Below are 19,075 nucleotides of genomic sequence, written 5' to 3'. Positions count from 1 at the left end.
CAGCATCCTTCGTTTCTTCTCAAAAACAAAATATAAATGGGGGATACAGGAAAAGTAAACCACTGTCACTAGCCATGATCGTCTGATAACATGTATTAGAAGGACCATCTTTCATAAAACCTATCTGACCCATCAGGCACTGTGCAGTTAAACCTTGTTTCCTAAAAGATTTCAAAATCTCATCCCCTTGATAGATACCTCCCTGACTGAAGATGTGCACCCTGGGGATGGGGGCTAGAACTGTGCCATTTCCAGGCCCAAGGCAAAAGACAAATTTAAGATGAAGCTGGAGGATGCTGGACTCCCACTGTCTCTTCTCGACGAAGACAAGTTTCATGACAATGCAAATTTCAGTGACCATCTATAGAGTCTAAGTGAGGGGAAAAAGTGATATGCAAACAATTCGCCCCTAAACAAAAGAAGCAAAGTGACATTTTGAAGATCCAAATGTCTGGTTTTTAGCTAAGTCCACCCTACATAATTCCTTTCAAAGTGATTTTTTTTTTAAGAATAGTACACTTTCTTGCTCACCTTCCCTTTGCTGTCTCATGGTATTTTTACAAACGATCTTTATCCCCATTATACCTCAGACCATACCCCTCACTTTGTATTTTTCTGTTCATCAGGATACTTCACAGTGGGTATGTCTGGCCTGAGCAGTCTACCAGCAATGTTAAAGTGCTGTCCACACACTGCAGAACAAAGTAAACATTGACTTGATGCTATTTCAGTTTTCTATCTCAATATTCCCAGCTGATTGATAACATTTTCTCACTTTTCACAGTTGTGATGCTAGGATAATTATTGAAATCAGGAAAAAAAAAGGGCACCTTTGTTACAGATGTCAACATTCAATAAAAATGAGCAAACACCTCAACATGATAGGACTGGAGATGGGTTTTCCATTTCCCACATTTTCTTTCACATGAGAGTATTTTTTTTTTTTTTTGCTGCAAGATTAACATGATTGAGAACATATTAAATTGTGATCATCCTGATCTCAACATTTATGTTTGAAACAGTTGAAAAGTTTCCAAAAATAATTTCAAAAATAAAACACCCAAGTAAACTTTTGCCCAAGGGCAAGAATGAAACATTGCTGAAATAGAACATTTTCTAGCCTTTAGACAGGAAATTCTACAATCTTCAGAAACAGATTTTTAGAAAAAAAAAAGAAATTTCTTTGAAACTGAAAGTATTTTCATGAGCTAACAATGACCTTTTTAAGTACATTATCTCTATGATATTTTTTTCTGCATATGAAGCATGAAAATATATCACCTATGCTTAAAATAAAATTAATCCAATTTTAAATCATATTATTTTGTGAAAACCAAATAATATTTCATGATATAGTTTTTGTATTTAAAGGAGAAAAATCTAGAGTCTGAAAGAAAATCTCCACAATGCCAAATAAGTAGTTTGTTCCAAGCAGCAGGTTTAAGGGTAACATGTTGCAGCTTTTTCATAATTTCTTCATCTTATTCTCACAGATTAAGACTAATTTTCATCTTGCTCTTTACTGGGTAACAAAGTATGTAGGCAACAATAGTCTTATAATTAGGCACATTTGAATAAATATGAAAGAAAATCTGTGAAATAACATTTATCTGCAGAAAGAAAATAAGTTCTGTTTTTGTTATGCTTGCCTGGGTACATCCTAAGCAAATATTCATTTGCTTAGGATGTGAACCACCTCTTTATATTCACTTATGATAAATTTAAATACAGGAAAGTGATATTAAACAGAGAGGACACTGAGGATGAGTTTGATCCAATGTTTACCTGCAGAGCTGTCTAAAGAAAATGTTAACAAAGTGGCTTCTTTCTTAAGGCTGTGTTCAAAAATAAATCACACTTTTTACGTAATGGAGTGAAATTTATCCCTTGTCACCCCCAATAAATATGGCCTATTGTGTTTCAGTTGTACCCTTGTGCAGTACTGTTTTTCCAGCATACATCACCTCTTCACTCCATTCGGAGTGGCAAAATAAATGGTTTCCAATGGCAATGAAAATTGCCTTTCAAATTATTAATCCATTTGGCTCCAGGCAAACTTTAAGCACAGACTCTCAGGGGTTGACCTTGCTTCTGACCAGGAAGGTCTGATCCAAACGTTAGTGTAGTCAGTCGGGGAGTATTGACTTCAAATACGTTCAGTGAGGCCTTCAAACCACAATGATGGAAGGAGAGAACTTGTATATGTTTTTTCTGATCTTTGAAAAAGACCAGGAATGCTTTCATGTGGGAGATGAGGTAAACAGACAGTTCTTTGTCTCCTGGGGCAGACAGGCAGCTTCTCACCCGTTTCCCTGACCATTTCCAATTACTTGTGCTGCTGAGTGGTTAAGTAAGAAAAGGTAGAGATAAAACTCCAGGGGTGCTTGAGCCTTATAGCCCATCTGCAAGCCAACCATCTCCACCCAAAATCCAAGTACAGGTGCAAGTTTTCCTCTCTACTCCCTTGTCCATGCGTTAGTTTCCCCAGGGGTGGACAACAGTTACATGAGCCAAAAAAGATCCCTAAAGTGCTTTGAGAAATGGAGGGACTGAACTGGATGGCTTCTCTCTTCTGAGCTACTTTGCCTGACAGCAGGACACAGACTGAGTTCCTGCCTGCATTATTGACCTGCTGTCTGTCTGAAAAGTTGGTTTAAGAAGTGAAAGTTGGTTTGAGTTTAAGGAAAGTTTGTTTAAGCTCTGTTCCTATCACAGTGGTGGAAAAAAAATCTGTAAGGCCAGATGAAAGGATTAGATCAGTATGCAAACTTCAAATAAAATGGTCCCCAGCACACCCTTCATGCCTGTTGTAGCAATCCATAAAGTTGAAGGCACTTGCTTCAGGCTTTAAGTGCAAGTCCTCAGTGGAAGGAATTTCCCATGATATTTTCCCTCTTTGCCCATGCACTCCTACCTCCCTGCCTTGCAGTGTTAACATGTCTGTTCATGGGGCTACAGCATGACCTGGTTTTCAAATCTGGAAGCCTTCAAAAAGGATTTAACAACAAAACCTCAGATCAACTTCCCAAAATATTAATCCACTGTAGACATAGATGATTAGTAAGTGCAGAAGTAGACTCAAACAGAAAGCTTTTTATTATGAAGCTACTGACTTAGCCCAGGCTTTTCTTATACTAGACCAAAAAGAGACATATAACTTTATCTGCTGATGGAACTACCAAAGCAATGAAATAACCAAGCTTTTTGTTTCTTTTCTTTTCTCCCTGTCCAGATTTGTAGGAGAGGATCTTCCCTTTTCTTGGAAATCCTTTCCAGAAACCAAAGATCATACTTCAGAAGAGTCTGGCTAATGCATGAAGATAATGATTGTAGATGACCAGAGTTACTGGAGGCACTGAAAGAAGGTCCGCTCTCAATAGGTGAGCAAGATCGTAAGTCAATAAAAATTGCAAACAATGGGATTCAACAATTTTTTCCCCTAATTTGAAATAATACCTATAAATGTAGGACACTGAATATAGGGGCATATTCAGAATGTTTACAAGTAAACAGATGCTATATTAAAATGAAAATTAATTACAAAAATAAAAATAATATAAATAAAGAATATATCTTTTGCTTGTTTACTCAATTCCTTTACTTTAACATTCATCGATATGAGGGTTTTGCGGTGTTTTTAAAAAAATTTTTTTATTCCTGGAAGGGACAGCATCTGCCAGTCTTTGGAAAGTGTCCAGAACATCAGACATTGTCACATTTCAAAGAAATACCTTGACCAGTCTGCGTTTGTCTGCCCCATTATAAATACCATCTGTTCTATTGTTAGAAAACATTTGTGTGATGTTATGTAACTGGAAAGCATATTCATCACCATGAGCAGACCATGCAAATAGATGATAGGATCATAAGATTCCCGGAACCCAAATTTAAAGTTCACTCACTTAAGTCCAGAGTTATGTTGCTGTAAACATGCGGTGAATTATAGGTATTAACAGCGTACCACCTATCTTGTTCACTTTAATACTGGCAGGAGTAAGCACATGTTGTATTAGATATATCATTCATCATTTCTCCTTCTTCACACCCAGCTCCTCCATCATTTTCTTCTCCTGTCTTGCCCATAGCATCTCCCTCCAGCTTCAACCCTTAGGTCCCTATTCCCTTCTTTCCAATGCGCAGTGCAAAGTTCCTCTGCCATAAGATTAACATGCCGTATGTTACCATCTGCTCCAAACAGAGTGTCCACGGGAAGTGGTGAAAGTAAGTATTCTCACTCTGTGCAGAATCAGGCCTTCATATAAGCTTGACAGTTCCCACACTGAATATATAAGCATCCCCTCTCAATAAGCAGAAGTGCAAATGTCGATCATAGCCAAAATTAGACTAGTCACCAAAAGTAGTCAGGATATAAAATCTTATGCTAATGTGATGTATCAGTGACATTATTTTTGACCGTGATGTTATTCAAACATATTTGTGAAGCAAAGGCTGCACACCAAGCTATGCCAAAAGCATCAGCTGGCACAGAGTACCTTCACTACATGGCGTGACGTAGGGTGATTTACACACTGTTATATTGAACTGTTAATATATTCATGCATCCCCATACAAAAGAGGCTTCAGTTATTTGCCAGATTTTGTTATCATGATGGAAACATGATTGCAACAATCTGCCTGTAAGTTGTAACCTTTTTTTTTAATACTGCAGAACAAGCTCTCTATGTATCTATGTATCTATCTATTTAAGAGGACAAAGAGCTCTATATACTAGCATTGGACCAGCATCACCCCAAAAAGGGCTTTGAAAAGTATGAAGGCTGCCAGAGAAACATACTCAGTGTGTGGGAAGGACAATCTGCTTTCTATTGGTTGTAATAAAGCCAGCAGCATCTGCTGCTGTTTAGAAGTGCCATCACCACTACTCAATCTCTTAATAACATTTTTCATTCCCAGATCATATTCTGAGCCTTCCATTCTGAGTATGTCTGTTTGAACAGAGGCAACCCAGTGAGATCCTAAAATTCATCACAGAACCTAATTCCAGTAAACTCATTAAATTGTGCTGTCATTAGATAGGGACTGGTGAAACCTGCTCTTAAGGCAGTATGAGATTCTAGTCACTTTTAGCAGGATGAACCCACTCAACTCTGCCAATACAAGGAATAATGAAATCAGGTAAGATTTTTCATAGCATTTCCCTTTAACCATACACTCTTCTGAACACTGGGTAAAGAGCTTAAGCTCTAACACAAATTAATAAAAAGAGTAAAACACTTTAGCACACAGTTCTGATTTTCTGGACACCTGATGGAGCGTAAGCGTGTGAAGAAGATTCGAGGAGACTTCCCTTACTCACTTCCGAAACCAATGGCCAGATGCAGAGCACAGAGTGGCTGCAATAATCCGTGGAGTATTATAGAGACATAAATAGTTCTGGTCTCTAGGAGTTGAGCCAACCTGCATTCAAATGTTAGCCAGAACTACATGTTTTCTAGTATTCATGCGTATGTGCCTCAGATATTAAGGCGGAACACATTCTGACTCGGCTACAGTTTCAAATGATGCTATTGCTCTCTTCTGCACCAGGAAGACCAGACACTTTCTTATTACCTATTGATACTAACATAGTCAAAATAATTATTCTACATAAATACACTGATTGGTAGATTAAGAAAAATAAATAAATGCTAACTAAATTAAACAAAAGCCCCTTAGGAGACTCCAGGGTAAGCACTTTCAGCAACAAGTGGTCCTAGAGCACACAAAATCCTCTATTTCAAACTTTGTTTTCAGCCATTTTCAACAGGATGCTGCTTCAGCCCCACAGGGAATGGGAAATTACTGGCAAAAAACCAACATCAAACTATCATCATCTATCTACCTGAACACACCAAAGTAGTTTGAAGGCATTCTTATATGGAAAAAAATTACTTCTTACCTTCAGTATGTACAGCAGAAACATAGGTCCAGTTATAGCGCTTGACAATGTCCACCATAGCCCGTGCTTGCTGTGCATCAGATGGCACAACTCTCATAAAATACTTGAACAGAGTTTTGTCGCTTAGGTCCATGCTTGTGGCAGAATAAGCAATCTGAGGTATATTGAAAAGCTGCAACAAGTTCTGGACCTGTATAGCAACTGAGCTAGAGCCAGGTCCAATGACACCAACGATAGGTTTCTTGGAGTGGAAAGATGACGACGATCCATCCACACATCTCACCATCCCTTCCTCTTCTTCTGATGAAATAAGAGAGTCTCTTATAAACTCAATGCTCTGCTCCAGAGCCACAGCAGAATGCCAGCAGGAGTCCCTTATTTCACATCCTAGTGTTATATTTGGCAACAGCGTGGGGTCCAAATTAATTCTGTCAAGGGTATGTAGCATTGCCTCCACTCTCTGAATGCCATACTGCTCTCTTACCTCTCCACATTTTCTCTCATGAACCTTGTCAACAGTCGGTTGATGGTGGACAGAGAATAGGGCTCCAATGATAATATCACCAGACATGTGTGCAACCACCCTTCTTTCATTGGCCTGTGCAGAAACCAAAAGCCCAAAGTTCCCACAGACATCTTCCTTCAATAACAGGATTGCAAGGAACAGCAAAAGGACCATTTTAGGAAATGATTTAGGCTGGTAGAGACAACATGATGGAACAAAACCGGAGAGCTGGTGAAAAGCAGTTATCAAATCTTTTGGATAAAAGGAGCACTATGCTGACGGTTAACGAGGAGTTTGCGTATATTCTCTAAGGAGTTACCATCACCTCCAAGTGGACAGCTATGCAGAGCTGCACATGTGGTCATAATCCTCATAACCTTAAAAAATGAATAAATAAGAGACAAAGCTTTAAAATCAGTTTTAAAGGCAGTTTTGTAATCTGTTCTATAATTGCACCTATTCCTACTGCTGTCAAAGACTGTAACACATTGTCTCCTACATTTGCTTCCGTCATTTTTCAAGCTGGAAAACTTTGTTGCACCTCAGTGTTTCACAACCTTAGGCTTGTACTTCTGCTGGTATAAATTGGTGTCTTTTACTTTGACACTCTTGTTTAAAAACTATTTTGGAAATGTTTTCAAAAGCACAAAAGACAGAAAAAATATTTAATTCTAACGAAGAAAGATTATGTAATTTCTAACCCGTGTCTCTGAAAACAACTCCCTTTACTTCCAGATCCTTTCTATACCACCAGTGCATGTCACACTAATGTGCCTTGGGCTGTACATTCTTATCAATTACAGCACTAGGAAACAGCTGCTGACAAACAGAGCAGTTCTTGAAATATTTTAAGAGATGAGGAATGTGGTTCTTCCAATCTGTAAATCTGTTTCTGATTTGTAAGCCACAGCATGAAACAAATTAACATTTAAAATAAGTTAGGATTAAGGAAACTGACTTTGTTATTAATATTTGTATTTGTTTTAATCAGTGGATATTTCAGCAGAGGAACAACAACTCTAAGACAGCAGAGCAGTGAAGTTTTTATCATCTTTTGATATCCTTAAATCAAACATCACCAATAAGCAATTCGACAAATCCTGGTACTGTGAACAACTATACAGACTTCATTTATAGAAAGAAGTCAACATAGACACTATACAGATGCATTGCTGCCTAAAATATTTGATCTGCTATGTTTGCTGATAGTCTGCAATGCAATCTGCCCTTGGCTTTAGTGGTGATGAAGAACCAAAAACAAAAATAAAAAGAAAAAAAGAAAAGAATCAGCAAAGGATTCATGTCTTGGGCTGTGGGTAATGGAACTTGAAAATGTACTTGAAAATGTTCTGTACCTAACAGTGGATTTGCAGCAGGATGCTTCTGGTTTTAAATATAGTTCATGAACAGTAGTTTGTCCAGGGCTTGATCCCTGACCCCTGGGAACATTAAAGTGTTGTCTATGGCTCTACACCTGCCGGTGGATCCATTGATAGTACCAAAAGTTAAGCACGCTTTTAAATCTGGGAAGATGATAAGCTGGTCAGTGAACCACATGCCTAATTTCACTATTGACAAAACAAATTCAAAATCCTAGGACAGAGCCTGATCTCAGTTTTACTGACATAAATCTTTTGATGTAATAAAAAAGAATACAGACATTTCCATATATTTCAGACCCACCAGTAATTTCTAATCCATTAACAATCATTAATAATTCTCAGATGTTGTAAAATGAAATAAACCCTTTCCATACGAGAACTACCTCTATTTCTTCCAAGTTCAAAGCCTAGCAGTGTTTAGTCTTGAATTTACCCCTCACAGATAGGTCATTCAGTGCAGTGCCACAGTGAAAATCTTCCTGATTCTGAAGATGTGACAGTCAAACCTAAAAAACACTTTTCTGCTTAAACTTAGTCTTTTTTAACTATTATTTTACCTAGGCATCTATAAATTGTAAACTATTTACACAGAGGGAATGATAAAATAATTTTAGTGAATATTTGCAAATGAAGTCCAAATATTTAAAAATATAAAACATTGAATATAAATGTTTTTTTAATTTTAATTGCAATATTAATAGATTCATGTAACATTAATTTCTACTAACAGAAAGTGTTAATAATAAAATAAGGTTCAGACAACTATAGAACACTTCAAGAAATATTTTTTTGTAGTCTGTGAAGAGTTAGCTTATCAATACTGCAACCCTTTGCCACTAAGGAATAACAGCAGTTCAATTCAGGTTAATTAGTCTCTAATTAAAGAATAGCACTACTGTTTATGTCTTGCAATTGTTTGTTCTGTGACTCTGAAGATGGTACTCTATAATTTGCAAACAGTCCAAAGGATGAATGACAGGGGATATATTTGTACAATATCACAGCTATTAAATTCCTATACCTCCAATTAATTTAATATATTATCACTTTAAAAAATCTGTAATGATTTACTAATTTATTAGCATTTGAACAGAAATGATACTCTGTTATTTAAAACCATGGATGCTCATTTTTCTGAGCTTCTCAAAATGAGGCTATGTGTACAGAGCACAACTATATCTAGACAAATGCCAGCTCTGCCTCAGACTGTAACTGGATATACAATTAGATGCCTTTTATAACCTAGCTGCCTGTGCAGCTGCGTATGTACAAATCGAGAGAGTTCAGAGGACTGGGATGAGCTTGTGACACACACAAAAATAATCCAATCCGCATCCACCATTTTTATTCTACAACACACACCACCCAGGTTTTTGGTCAAGTTTAGTAATACTGTTTTTGGTCTTATGTTTATGGATGAAATCATTTCCGTACAGGATATACAAGAAAGAGAAGGCAGCAAGGCCATTTTGATCTTCTTCACTCCAAGGAACAGCTGTTTCCTTTTTTCTGTCTACAGTTGTATCTATCAGTATAAAATTGCAGGGTAAAGAATGAAGCAAAGCTTAAGGTCTCCTTTATATTTCTGGTTCTATAATAATAGCAGATCTCATAGCTATGAGGTTCCTATGGCCCAAAAGCAAGTCCTGAAAGCAATCAAATCCTTCCGCTCCATGGCATCCAGGGGAAAAGAAGGGGAAGATGCAGATGCAGACTGCAGTTGCTCCAGAATTAATGAACTTTCTTCACATACTCCACCGTACTGAAGTGAAAATCAATTTACTTGGGACTTACAGAGCTGTCACTAATTACACCTAGAAAACTGCTTATATTTTGGAGTATTAGGCTTAGGACTCATACTGAAAGCGTCTGAAGTCAATGCTTTCTGTGGGCTTTCATGATGCAGTGAAACAACCAGGAATTTATATTGACATGGCTAAGTGAGCCTGCTAAATTTCAGTGGATCTGTATTTGTGTAATGGAGACCTGGTTCTATGGGTTTACTCTTTCTCTCATAAATCTAAAAATCACAGGTGGTAAGGCACCTTGGGAAATTGTCTGGTCCATCCACCCCACTTAAAGCAAGTTCAACTAAAGCAGATTTCTCAGCTTCATGTAGTCAGGTTTTTAATATCTCTGAGGACGGAGACTCCACAACCTTTCTGGGCAAACTGTTCCAGTGTTCGACCACAATCACATTAAAAAGGGTTCTTTTTTATGTTTAAACAGAATTTCCAGTATTTCAGTTTGTGCTTATTGCTTATCATTCTTCCACTGGATACAGCTGGTTATGCCATGCAAAAATGCCATGAGAATAATCAGGTCACACATCCCATTTTAAACCAAAATACCTGAGCAGAGAGCTGGTAGGCTAAGCACACTAATTACATTTTCTGCAGAACATCTTCCTGAAGAGAAGATGGCCAAGGGAACTGTTCAAATATACAATTTTATTGCTCTCCTGTCCCAGAGGAATCACATACAAGTCACTCCACATTTTGATTACCATTCTTTCCTACTACAGGAAGCCTATTATTAAAATCAGGATGAGTACTAAAATAAAATCAAGCAGAATTTCATAAGCTTAAATACAGCTCCCATTTAAATTTTTAGGGATAACCCTAAAGGGAGTTTGACCTGCTATAGCCTTCAGACTGAGACCAGAGGCATCAGCAGCATGAAAGAGAGTGAACTCCTGAATGCATGCATAAAGTAATGGGAATTGTTTCCCAATTAATAATTTATCTGCATTTACTTGTTTTCATTGGTGGACAAGCAAATCAACATGCACAGCACTTAGGGTCAAATTTACTTTTCACACTGTTCAATTTCTTCAGCATCAAGGGAGTTATTCTTAATTTACTGCAACATAGGCAAAATGGAATCAGGCACTTAATTACTGGTGTATCAAGGTTCCTAGCTTATTTCAGCTATGGATCTAACTATAAATTAATCCTGAAGTCACATGCTTTAAGAATAGATGACAAACACTTGGGTCTCACTCTTCTTGTCCATTAGCTTCAAGCTTAGAACAACTGCAGAAGCAGTAAGGCAGATAGTTCTGCCTATTTGTCCTTTGCTCAGTCTTGCCCTAGACAAAAATTTGAGGGCAACCCAGAAGACTGAAGACACAGACCTGATGAAGCACTCGACAAGTGCCTATAACCTCTGTTCTCTCTGGCAATAAAAACTTTATGCCACTCTCTGTCAGGAGAAATTCCCAGCTGTTCCTTTAGGACAGAGTTCCAGATACTTCATGTTGAGGTTTAACTGAGTAGAAAACGAGCATCTGTAATATTCCATGAAACATCAAACAATTCCTAAAATTATTTATTTCAACCTCACATGCAAGTCCGTCTACAGTTACAGTCTGTACAGACCAAAAGAAACAAAAAGAGCCCTAATATCTAAAAGCATTAATTAACTCTCGATCAAACCCCAAACTATGAACAGCAGTTCACAAAGCGCTGATTTTCCGCTGTGTACATGGCTGAGAATTTATACATTGGGCACGTCTGACTTTTCTTAAGGGCTTCTACTACGCAGGTGTAACTGTGTTTAAACCTTAAGACTGAAACCCTTTCCCCCTGTGGCTTACATTATTATAGCAGCGCCCACTAGTGACCCCAGAATGAAGGGACTGTCTTTTTCTTGCTATCTGAATTCTCTTGGCTATGTGGCTTCTCATAGGTAAAACACAAACTCAGCGAAGGGAACTTTTTGATTCAGCCTATTTTGAATCAAGGAAAAAATTTTAAAAAGAGAGAAAGAGCAACACTTTCGTTCACGTTTCTTCTTTATTACAATTTTGTAAGTCTACAGCCTGTTCATTCATAGTGTCTAAATTTTCAGGCATATTTAAATAATAAACATAAAATGCCTGATTACTGAACCACAGAACGGTGCTGTGATGGAGTGAGAAGTTATGGTCCAATCCAGGAAAGCACTTAGGAAGCACATGAAGAATGCTATTGGTCACGTATCTGTAAAGACTTATAAAAAATTTAACATCTCTTTATTTCCCAGATCAGAGAAATCAAGAAAACTTAGGCCCCAAAATCCTTTGATTTGTAGTGACAAATTTTACTTACATGCTATATCTGTATAGCCTACAGCCAGGTACCTGCTGATGAAATGCTTTCCAGGCATTCATCTACAGTATAGACTGCAATTAATTCAGTGCCATCAGAAATGAGATAAAGTATGTTGATACAGATATGGATCAAATCAGTATATCCCAAGAAACTAACCCAGGTTTCATCATCAGAGAAGACAAAACCTTAGCAAGCAGCCACTGAATTACTGGTCCAGAGTCAGTCCTGCTGCTTATTGCCCAGTGGAGGACTTCAGAGAGCAAAAGATGGAACTGCCTTAGAAAAACAATAGCTAAAACAGTGTAGCTCCCAATGCTACAGAGAGGCACGGTTTGCAGGTCTTGCACACCCACTCCTCACAGTTTGATCACACAAAACCTGATGCACTCAAACGGTCTTTAGTTGAAAAACATGAATATGAGCACAGTGTTCTGAGACTTCTACTACATTTAAATGTTCCGTTCACAATAAAATAAAACAAATAAAAAACCCTAAAAAGATCAAACAACCATTAATCATTGCATTATAGTCTCCGAATTCCAGTGGGCTTTGGATGGAGCCCTTTGACAAAGGAAACAGCCTTATAAAACAGGAGAGACTATGAAGCAGCTTTCTGCAATTCCACTTAGAAATAGGAGGAAACTAAGCAGCATGGAAGAATTTTAACCATTTAGCCAGATCAGCCACTGAAAATAGCAGACTAGTGTGCTGATCTCATGCCTTCGTAGATAATAAACATAGAATGCTAAAATCATCAGCAGGATCCTTAGCAGTCCCAGGAAGTTCTTCCCCATGTTATGCCCACACTCACACACTTTCTGTTTGATGAAACAATTTTGATTTTAATATGTTGGTGCTTCACTTCCCAGCAAAACTTGCAATGATCTCTGCAATTCTGCTAAATATACTACTTATTGCTGCTGTTAACAAAAACCTGTCATACTGTATGATGCAGGAACTAATAGCTCTGGTGTGATTTCAGCTGTAATCCTAGACATTTTATTAAGTAACAAAACTGTATCATCTTGAGAAAGTGATCAAGAAAAAGCAATAGCAATTCCAAAAAAACATTTTCTAGCAAGTCACAATAGTAGGTGTTTCAGTGGCATTCCAGTACTACCACTATACCAAAAAAGCTATAAATATGTTGGCAAATAAAATGACACAGAACTTATATGAAGACCACAAAAATACTCTATGACCATTTGAAATAATGATTAACTCCCGCATTTGTGGTCACGTAGCATAAATATTAGCATGTAGGTAAAGTATTTGAGAATGTGCAAAATATTACTATGTGATATGAATGTTTAGGAATAGAGTAATAAAAAAAAGTCATAGAGAATTAAAAGAGCCTGGCAGTTAACTCCTCTATACACCTCCTTTCAATGTTGTTTACAGTGGTGTATTTTCAAGACGGTCCTCTGCCACTCTGCTTTTGAGATGGTCCCCAGATTTGTCTTCAAGACCAGAAGAAAGAAACCTCCGGCCTCCCCTGCACCCAGTTACCCCCACTGCCATCAGAAAGCCCTTCTCGGGGAGGAGGTCGAAGGGAAGTGGGGCTGTCGAGGCGGCGAAGCCCCGGAGTGCGGGACAGCGCTGCCTGCCGGCTGCAGGCAGCGGGGGGCAGCCAGCGGGGCAGGCAGCGGGTAGTGGGCAGCGGACAGCGGGGCACGCTGCGGGCGGCGGGCAGCGGGCGGCGGGCAGTGGCGGGGAGGTGGAGGGGCAGGCGGGGCAGGCAGGGGGCAGCGGGCACAGCGGGGTGCGGGAGCGGGCGGCGGGGGGCAGCGGGGTGCGGGAGCGGGCGGCGGGGGGCAGCGGGGGACAGCGGGGAGCGGGAGCGGGCGGCGGGGGGCAGCGGGGGACAGCGGGGAGCGGGAGCGGGCAGCGGGGGGCAGCGGGCACAGCGGGGAGCGGGAGCGGGCGGCGGGGGGCAGCGGGGGACAGCGGGGAGAGGGAGCGGGCGGCGGGGGGCAGCGGAGGCAGCGGTGTGCGGGAGCGGGCAGCGGGGGCAGCGGGGGCAGCGGGGTGCGGGAACGGACGGCGGGGGGCAGCGGGGTGCGGGAGCGGGCGGTGGGGGCAGCGGGGGGCAGCGGGGTGCGGGAGCGGGCGGCGGGGCGCAGCGGGGGCAGCGGGGGGCAGCGGGGGGCAGCGGGGGGCAGCGGGGTGCGGGAGTGGGCGGCGGGGGGCAGCGGGGGCAGCGAGGGGCAGCGGGGTGCGGGAGCGGGGCGCAGCGGGGGCAGCGGGGTGCGGGAGCGGGCGGCGGGGGGCAGCGGGGGCAGCGGGGGGCAGCGGGGGGCAGCGGGGTGCGGGAGCGGGGCGGAGCGGGGGCAGCGGGGGGCAGCGGGGAGCGGGAGCGGGCGGCGGGGGGCAGCGGGGGACAGCGGGGTGCGGGAGCGGGCGGCGGGGGGCAGCGGGGGGCAGCGGGGGGCAGCGGGGTGCGGGAGCGGGCGGCGGGGGGCAGCGGGGGACAGCGGGGGACAGCGGGGTGCGGGAGCGGGCGGCGGGGGGCAGCGGGGGGTAGCGGGGAGCGGGAGCGGGCGGCGGGGGGCAGCGGGGGGCAGCGGGGGGCAGCGGGGTGCGGGAGCGGGCGGCGGGGGGCAGCGGGGGGTAGCGGGGTGCGGGAGCGGGCGGCGGGGGGCAGCGGGGGGCAGCGGGGGGTAGCGGGGTGCGGGAGCGGGCGGCGGGGGGCAGCGGCGGGGCGGAGCGGGCGCTGTCCCTGGTGCTGAGCAGCGCCCAACGCCAGCGATCACCTCCCGGGCAGGTTTAGGGAAGGGAAAAAAAAATCTAAAAATCAACCAGTAGTAAAAACTGCCATGGTGATCACATTTGCCGTGCACGACCATATTTTTTACAAATAGAGCTGGGTCTTAGAGGAAACTATTGGACAAGGTTAACTCCCAGCATAGATACCTGCGCTGCTACACCTAGCTGGCTGTGCATACAGACGTGTATGTGTACATGCACACTGGTTCTTAGGTCTCTGTCTCCCTGCTCGGTTAGTGGTATCGCTGTCCCTCTCAACCGTTAAAGAATCATTTTTGTACACGGAGACATTAGTTCCGATTATTAAATAAGGAACAGACGGGACTCGCCGAGCACAGCCAAAGTGATTTGTCCCAAGGTCACACAGAAAAGTCTATGGCTGAGCTAAGCCTGTCTGTCTCTGCAGAACAAATACATCCCCCTTTGCCTTCTCCCTTCCTAGCAAGACAAATCCCCACTGATAAACAGAAGGGCTATATCATGCATGCCACCGAGCCCAGATATTGCAGTACCCCGGTGCCCCTCAGCCCCACACATATTGTGCTCCTGGGGAGGGGTCAGTGCCTGTTCCTGCTGCTCTCCGGTGCCCCGACCCACTGATGCCCCAGCAGCCCCTGGAGGTGCACCCTACCGGTTGGCTTGCTGGCCCCCCAGGAGCCGTGCTTGTCCTCTGGCAACCAGGGCACAGAGCAAAAGCAGGAGGGAGGGAGGGAGGGGAAAGGGTTCCTCCTGCATCCACAGGGTTTCTGTCTGCAACCCAGGGCACATAAATCCCCTCTCCCACCCTGCAGCATTACCTTGTCAGTGGCAGCAATTGCTTCTTCCTACAGTGGCAGCAAAGAAGTCTTTTCGGTGGCAATAATCAAGACGAGTAGGGGTAGGCACCTCCTATTTTCAGCCACGGCAGAGATAGCATTCCTCGCACAGACCTTCTGGAGCTGAATAATCCTCAAATGCCTCTGCAAAGATCACCAGCAGGTGAGCCCCACTCGGCTAGCATTGTCACTCCTCCAGCTATGGGCACATCCTGTTTTCTTCTGATCACAGGCAAATGCTGAGGACCGAGTATCCTGCCCCCGCGAACGCATGCACATACACACACGCCATGCAACACGCTGTTCGCTCAGCATCGCCCAAGTCTCATTTGCAAGAGGCGTGAATGGTCCCTGGATTTAAGGGGGGGGAGGCGTGAGAAGGAGGAATAAACAAACAATGAAACAACAGATGGGTCTTTGCTCTCTGCTACCACAGCCTTGGTCTTCCTAAATACTTGCTGCAGCTTGGCCCACCTCCTTAAACACCTCCGCCCCTCCTCACACATGCACGGTAGCAGCCTCTCTGCATTTATAAGGGGCTAACCCTGCATTCTGCCCTGCGAGGAAAGCTCTCCAGATGCCCTGAAGGTTGCAAAGTCTCCCTATTAAACCGACACCTCCCTCCCGCACTAGCCTTCTCCGGCAAGTAAGAAAGCGGCGCTCGGTTCAGAACAGCATCCTCGGAAGGGGAAAAGAAAAAAAAAAAGTGAGATCTGCTTCGGAGGGTCTCTTTAAAACGGAGTCGCGGGGAAGAGTTTACCCTTGCGGTCCCGGCAGCCTTTTGCGGACCAGCCCCGCCGAAGTTCTCCGGTGCCCCCGGGGGCCGCGGCCCGGGCGCCCCACTCCGCTCCTGCGGGGCCGCCTTGTGGGGCCGGGGGGGCCCTTTGCACCGGGGGAGCGCCGGGCTTCAGCGCAACTTTTTAGTGCCACCAAGTGGCATAGATCCCTCTAGGAAACCAAGCAGCCTGCCAGATCTGGGCTCTGCCTGCTGCTCCCTGGCAAGGGGAGAGAGAGGGATGCGAGAGTAGCGACCACCCCCTACACACACCTACACACATCCCGCGATGGCAAGCAGAAAGGAGGGATTGTTTATCATTGGAAAGACAGGTTGCCCTCTCCAACCCTTGGCTTCGGGGCGACAGCACCGGGCACGGCGGGACGAGGAGCGACGCCCCAGCCCAGGGCAGCCCGAGGTGCCAGCCCCGCCGGCTGGGTGTGCTCCCCTGCTCCTCTCCCCCGCGGGCTGCCCCCGCCTCCCCACGGCAGGTGCCGCCTGCAGCCGCTCCGCTTCCTGCCGGGCTCCCTCCCCTCTGCCCCGCCGGGCTCCCTGGACCCCAGGCGCTGCAGTTCCCCGCCAGACCCCTGGCTCCACACCCAGAAACCCTGGCCCGTTTCTGCAGAACCACGGGCAGGCGGCTTATTTGCCTACCTTTTCTGTCCACAAGCTCCGTACCCTTCTGCTTCCCCGCCCTCCCACAGACCCCACAACACCTTTTTGCCCTGCTAACTACCTGCTCCCCACACCTACACCTTTCCTCTGTTAACACTTCCCTCCCGAAGCCAGCCGAGCCTTTACCTGCTCCTGCGGCATCCCTGAATCCTCCCAGAGCTTCCCCCTCCCTCTCTCCTCCTCCCCTCTCACGGCTCAGCCCTACACACCCAGGCTGCCACTCTTATTCACACCCAGCCGTCCCGCTCCACTCCCGCCGGCTGCACCGCACCGCTCCTCCGCCCGAGGTGAGCAGGGACCCCCGGCACAGGGCCGGCACGACGGCCCGGAGCGTGGGGTGTGGGTGTGGGTGTGGGTATGCGGGTGGGAGGGGTCCCAGGTAGCCTGGGCCCTGGCAAACTCAACATCTCCCCGCACTCCTACTGCAACAGCAACAACAAACAACGAGGAACCATTGCACCGCAATGCCAGACAGAGAACATCTCTTTCTTCAAAGCTATTCTTAGTAAATAAATAAAGTAAAATAAAATAAATAAATAATAAAGCAAAATGCCATTTAAGTAAGAGCTGATCTGGCATTTAAAAGGCTGCTGGGTCCAACCATTTACCAGGCTGTATTTGCAGGGAAGGATTAGCTCGTACATCCGTATTTGAGAATTAACAACCATTCTCTGCCTCTGGTCCACAGCTTGGCACTCCCTGCCTTATTCCCCCCCGTTTGGGTTGCAGCTTAAAATATTATCTTTTTTTTTTTTTATTTTATGAAAACGACTACTGAATGACCCAAATCCTGGCTGCTGCTTGATGTAGCTCCCCCAGCATGGCTGCACTGCCACATCCTGTGTCATGTCCTCCCCAGCACCCCTGCCCATCTGAGGTAACTTTGATAAAGTTGTTGGGGAACAAGAGGAAGACAACAGTCTTGCTATGTCTCTATCCAGATTCCTAATACCCTCTAATCCCTTTACTGCTGTCTCTCTTCACCAGATTACCATCCTGACTGCTCTTTTCATCCCAAAGGGTGAAGGATAGGGACCTCATATGTCCTTACCAGGTGTGGAGCTCGGCCTCTTTCTCTTTCACATGCTCCTTCAACCCCAGCCTGGGACAGGCTGGGAGCCCATCAGCCAGCACCAGCTTCACATCCTTCCCCAGATCTTCCGGCTCCTCCCATCACTGAAGCCCTGGCAGAGGTCAGTTCTTAAAGCAGAGGACGCTCTGCTCTGTGTGCATGTGCCTCTAATGGTTCATTCCCTCTAGTTATCTCCAAGGGCCTCTGTGCTGATGCTTGAAGGGGTGGAGGTAGGTTACATGAGATGGGAAAGCCCACTAGTTCCCAAGGGGCTTCCCCATTCCTGCCGCTGCCCTGGTGGGGTGATGGGTAAGGTGCATCCTTCCTCTTTTTCTCCAGACCCACACTCCCCTCAGACATTGTCTTTCCCACTAACCATGTGCTGTGAAATTACTAGAAGGCCAGGAGGCTGGAGGAAAAGAGGGGATTGATATCTGTAGCGAAAGCACAGATCAGAAAAAAGAGTGGAGGGATGTGTCTGTTGAAGGGAAAGGTGAGACCGAAGGCAAAGCAGTATTACTGTGCACAGGGTCCCTGGAAGGAAGCAATGTCGAGGGCTCTGGGGAGAGGGGAAGTGCCGTTGCTTTTCTGGGCTGTCACAGAAGTTCTCTTCTTCCCCAGGGACTGTGTGTGTGATGAGGGAGTCAGAAAGTGGCCACCTCTCGTTGGCAATGGAGACACCCAGCTGGCTGGCAGGTTGGTGAGTGCTCACAGCAGAGGGAGGTGATCCCCACACAAGCAGGACACACTGGGTGGTGTGGATGCAGCCATCCTGGATGCAAAGCAGCTTTTACACACACATTCCCAAGGACTCCCTGTGAATCAGAGCCCAGAGTCAGAGTTCACTGTGCCAGATGTTTGGAGCAGCTGAATCAAAGATTAAGAGAAGCGAACAGAATGGATGGGGGTGGCCATGGCACTTAGATTCCTAATGCCTCTCATGGACCTTTTAAAGAGGGTCCCAATAAATACATATATATAAAAGACTCTTTTCCTTTGCTTTCTTCCTCCCCCTTTCTCCCTTCCTCCCTTTCCATCATTTCCAACCATTTTATAGAACCCATAAAATTAGTCACTGTCTTCTCCACTAAC

General features: G+C 44.7%; 1 protein-coding gene across 2 annotated transcripts in view; it reads right to left on the bottom strand.

The window, feature by feature from the left end:
• The window catches only part of GRM5 (glutamate metabotropic receptor 5), a 283,397-nt gene extending 267,472 nt beyond the window's left edge, over nucleotides 1-15,925 (bottom strand). For both annotated transcript variants that reach the window (XM_064441396.1, XM_064441395.1), the window contains exons 1-2: nucleotides 15,444-15,925; nucleotides 5,900-6,781 (exon numbers count right to left, since the gene is read on the bottom strand). In XM_064441396.1, the coding sequence (XP_064297466.1) occupies nucleotides 5,900-6,578 (679 nt within the window). In that variant the 5' untranslated portion in view covers nucleotides 6,579-6,781; nucleotides 15,444-15,925. The remainder of the gene's footprint in view (nucleotides 1-5,899; nucleotides 6,782-15,443) is intronic.
• Between the last annotated feature and the right edge of the window lie 3,150 nt (nucleotides 15,926-19,075).

The sequence above is a fragment of the Phalacrocorax carbo genome, chromosome 1, assembly GCF_963921805.1.
Source record: "Phalacrocorax carbo chromosome 1, bPhaCar2.1, whole genome shotgun sequence".
Classification (NCBI taxonomy): domain Eukaryota; kingdom Metazoa; phylum Chordata; class Aves; order Suliformes; family Phalacrocoracidae; genus Phalacrocorax; species Phalacrocorax carbo.
Note: the sequence above shows the minus strand (reverse complement) of the source record. Positions and strands in the feature narration are given on the sequence as shown.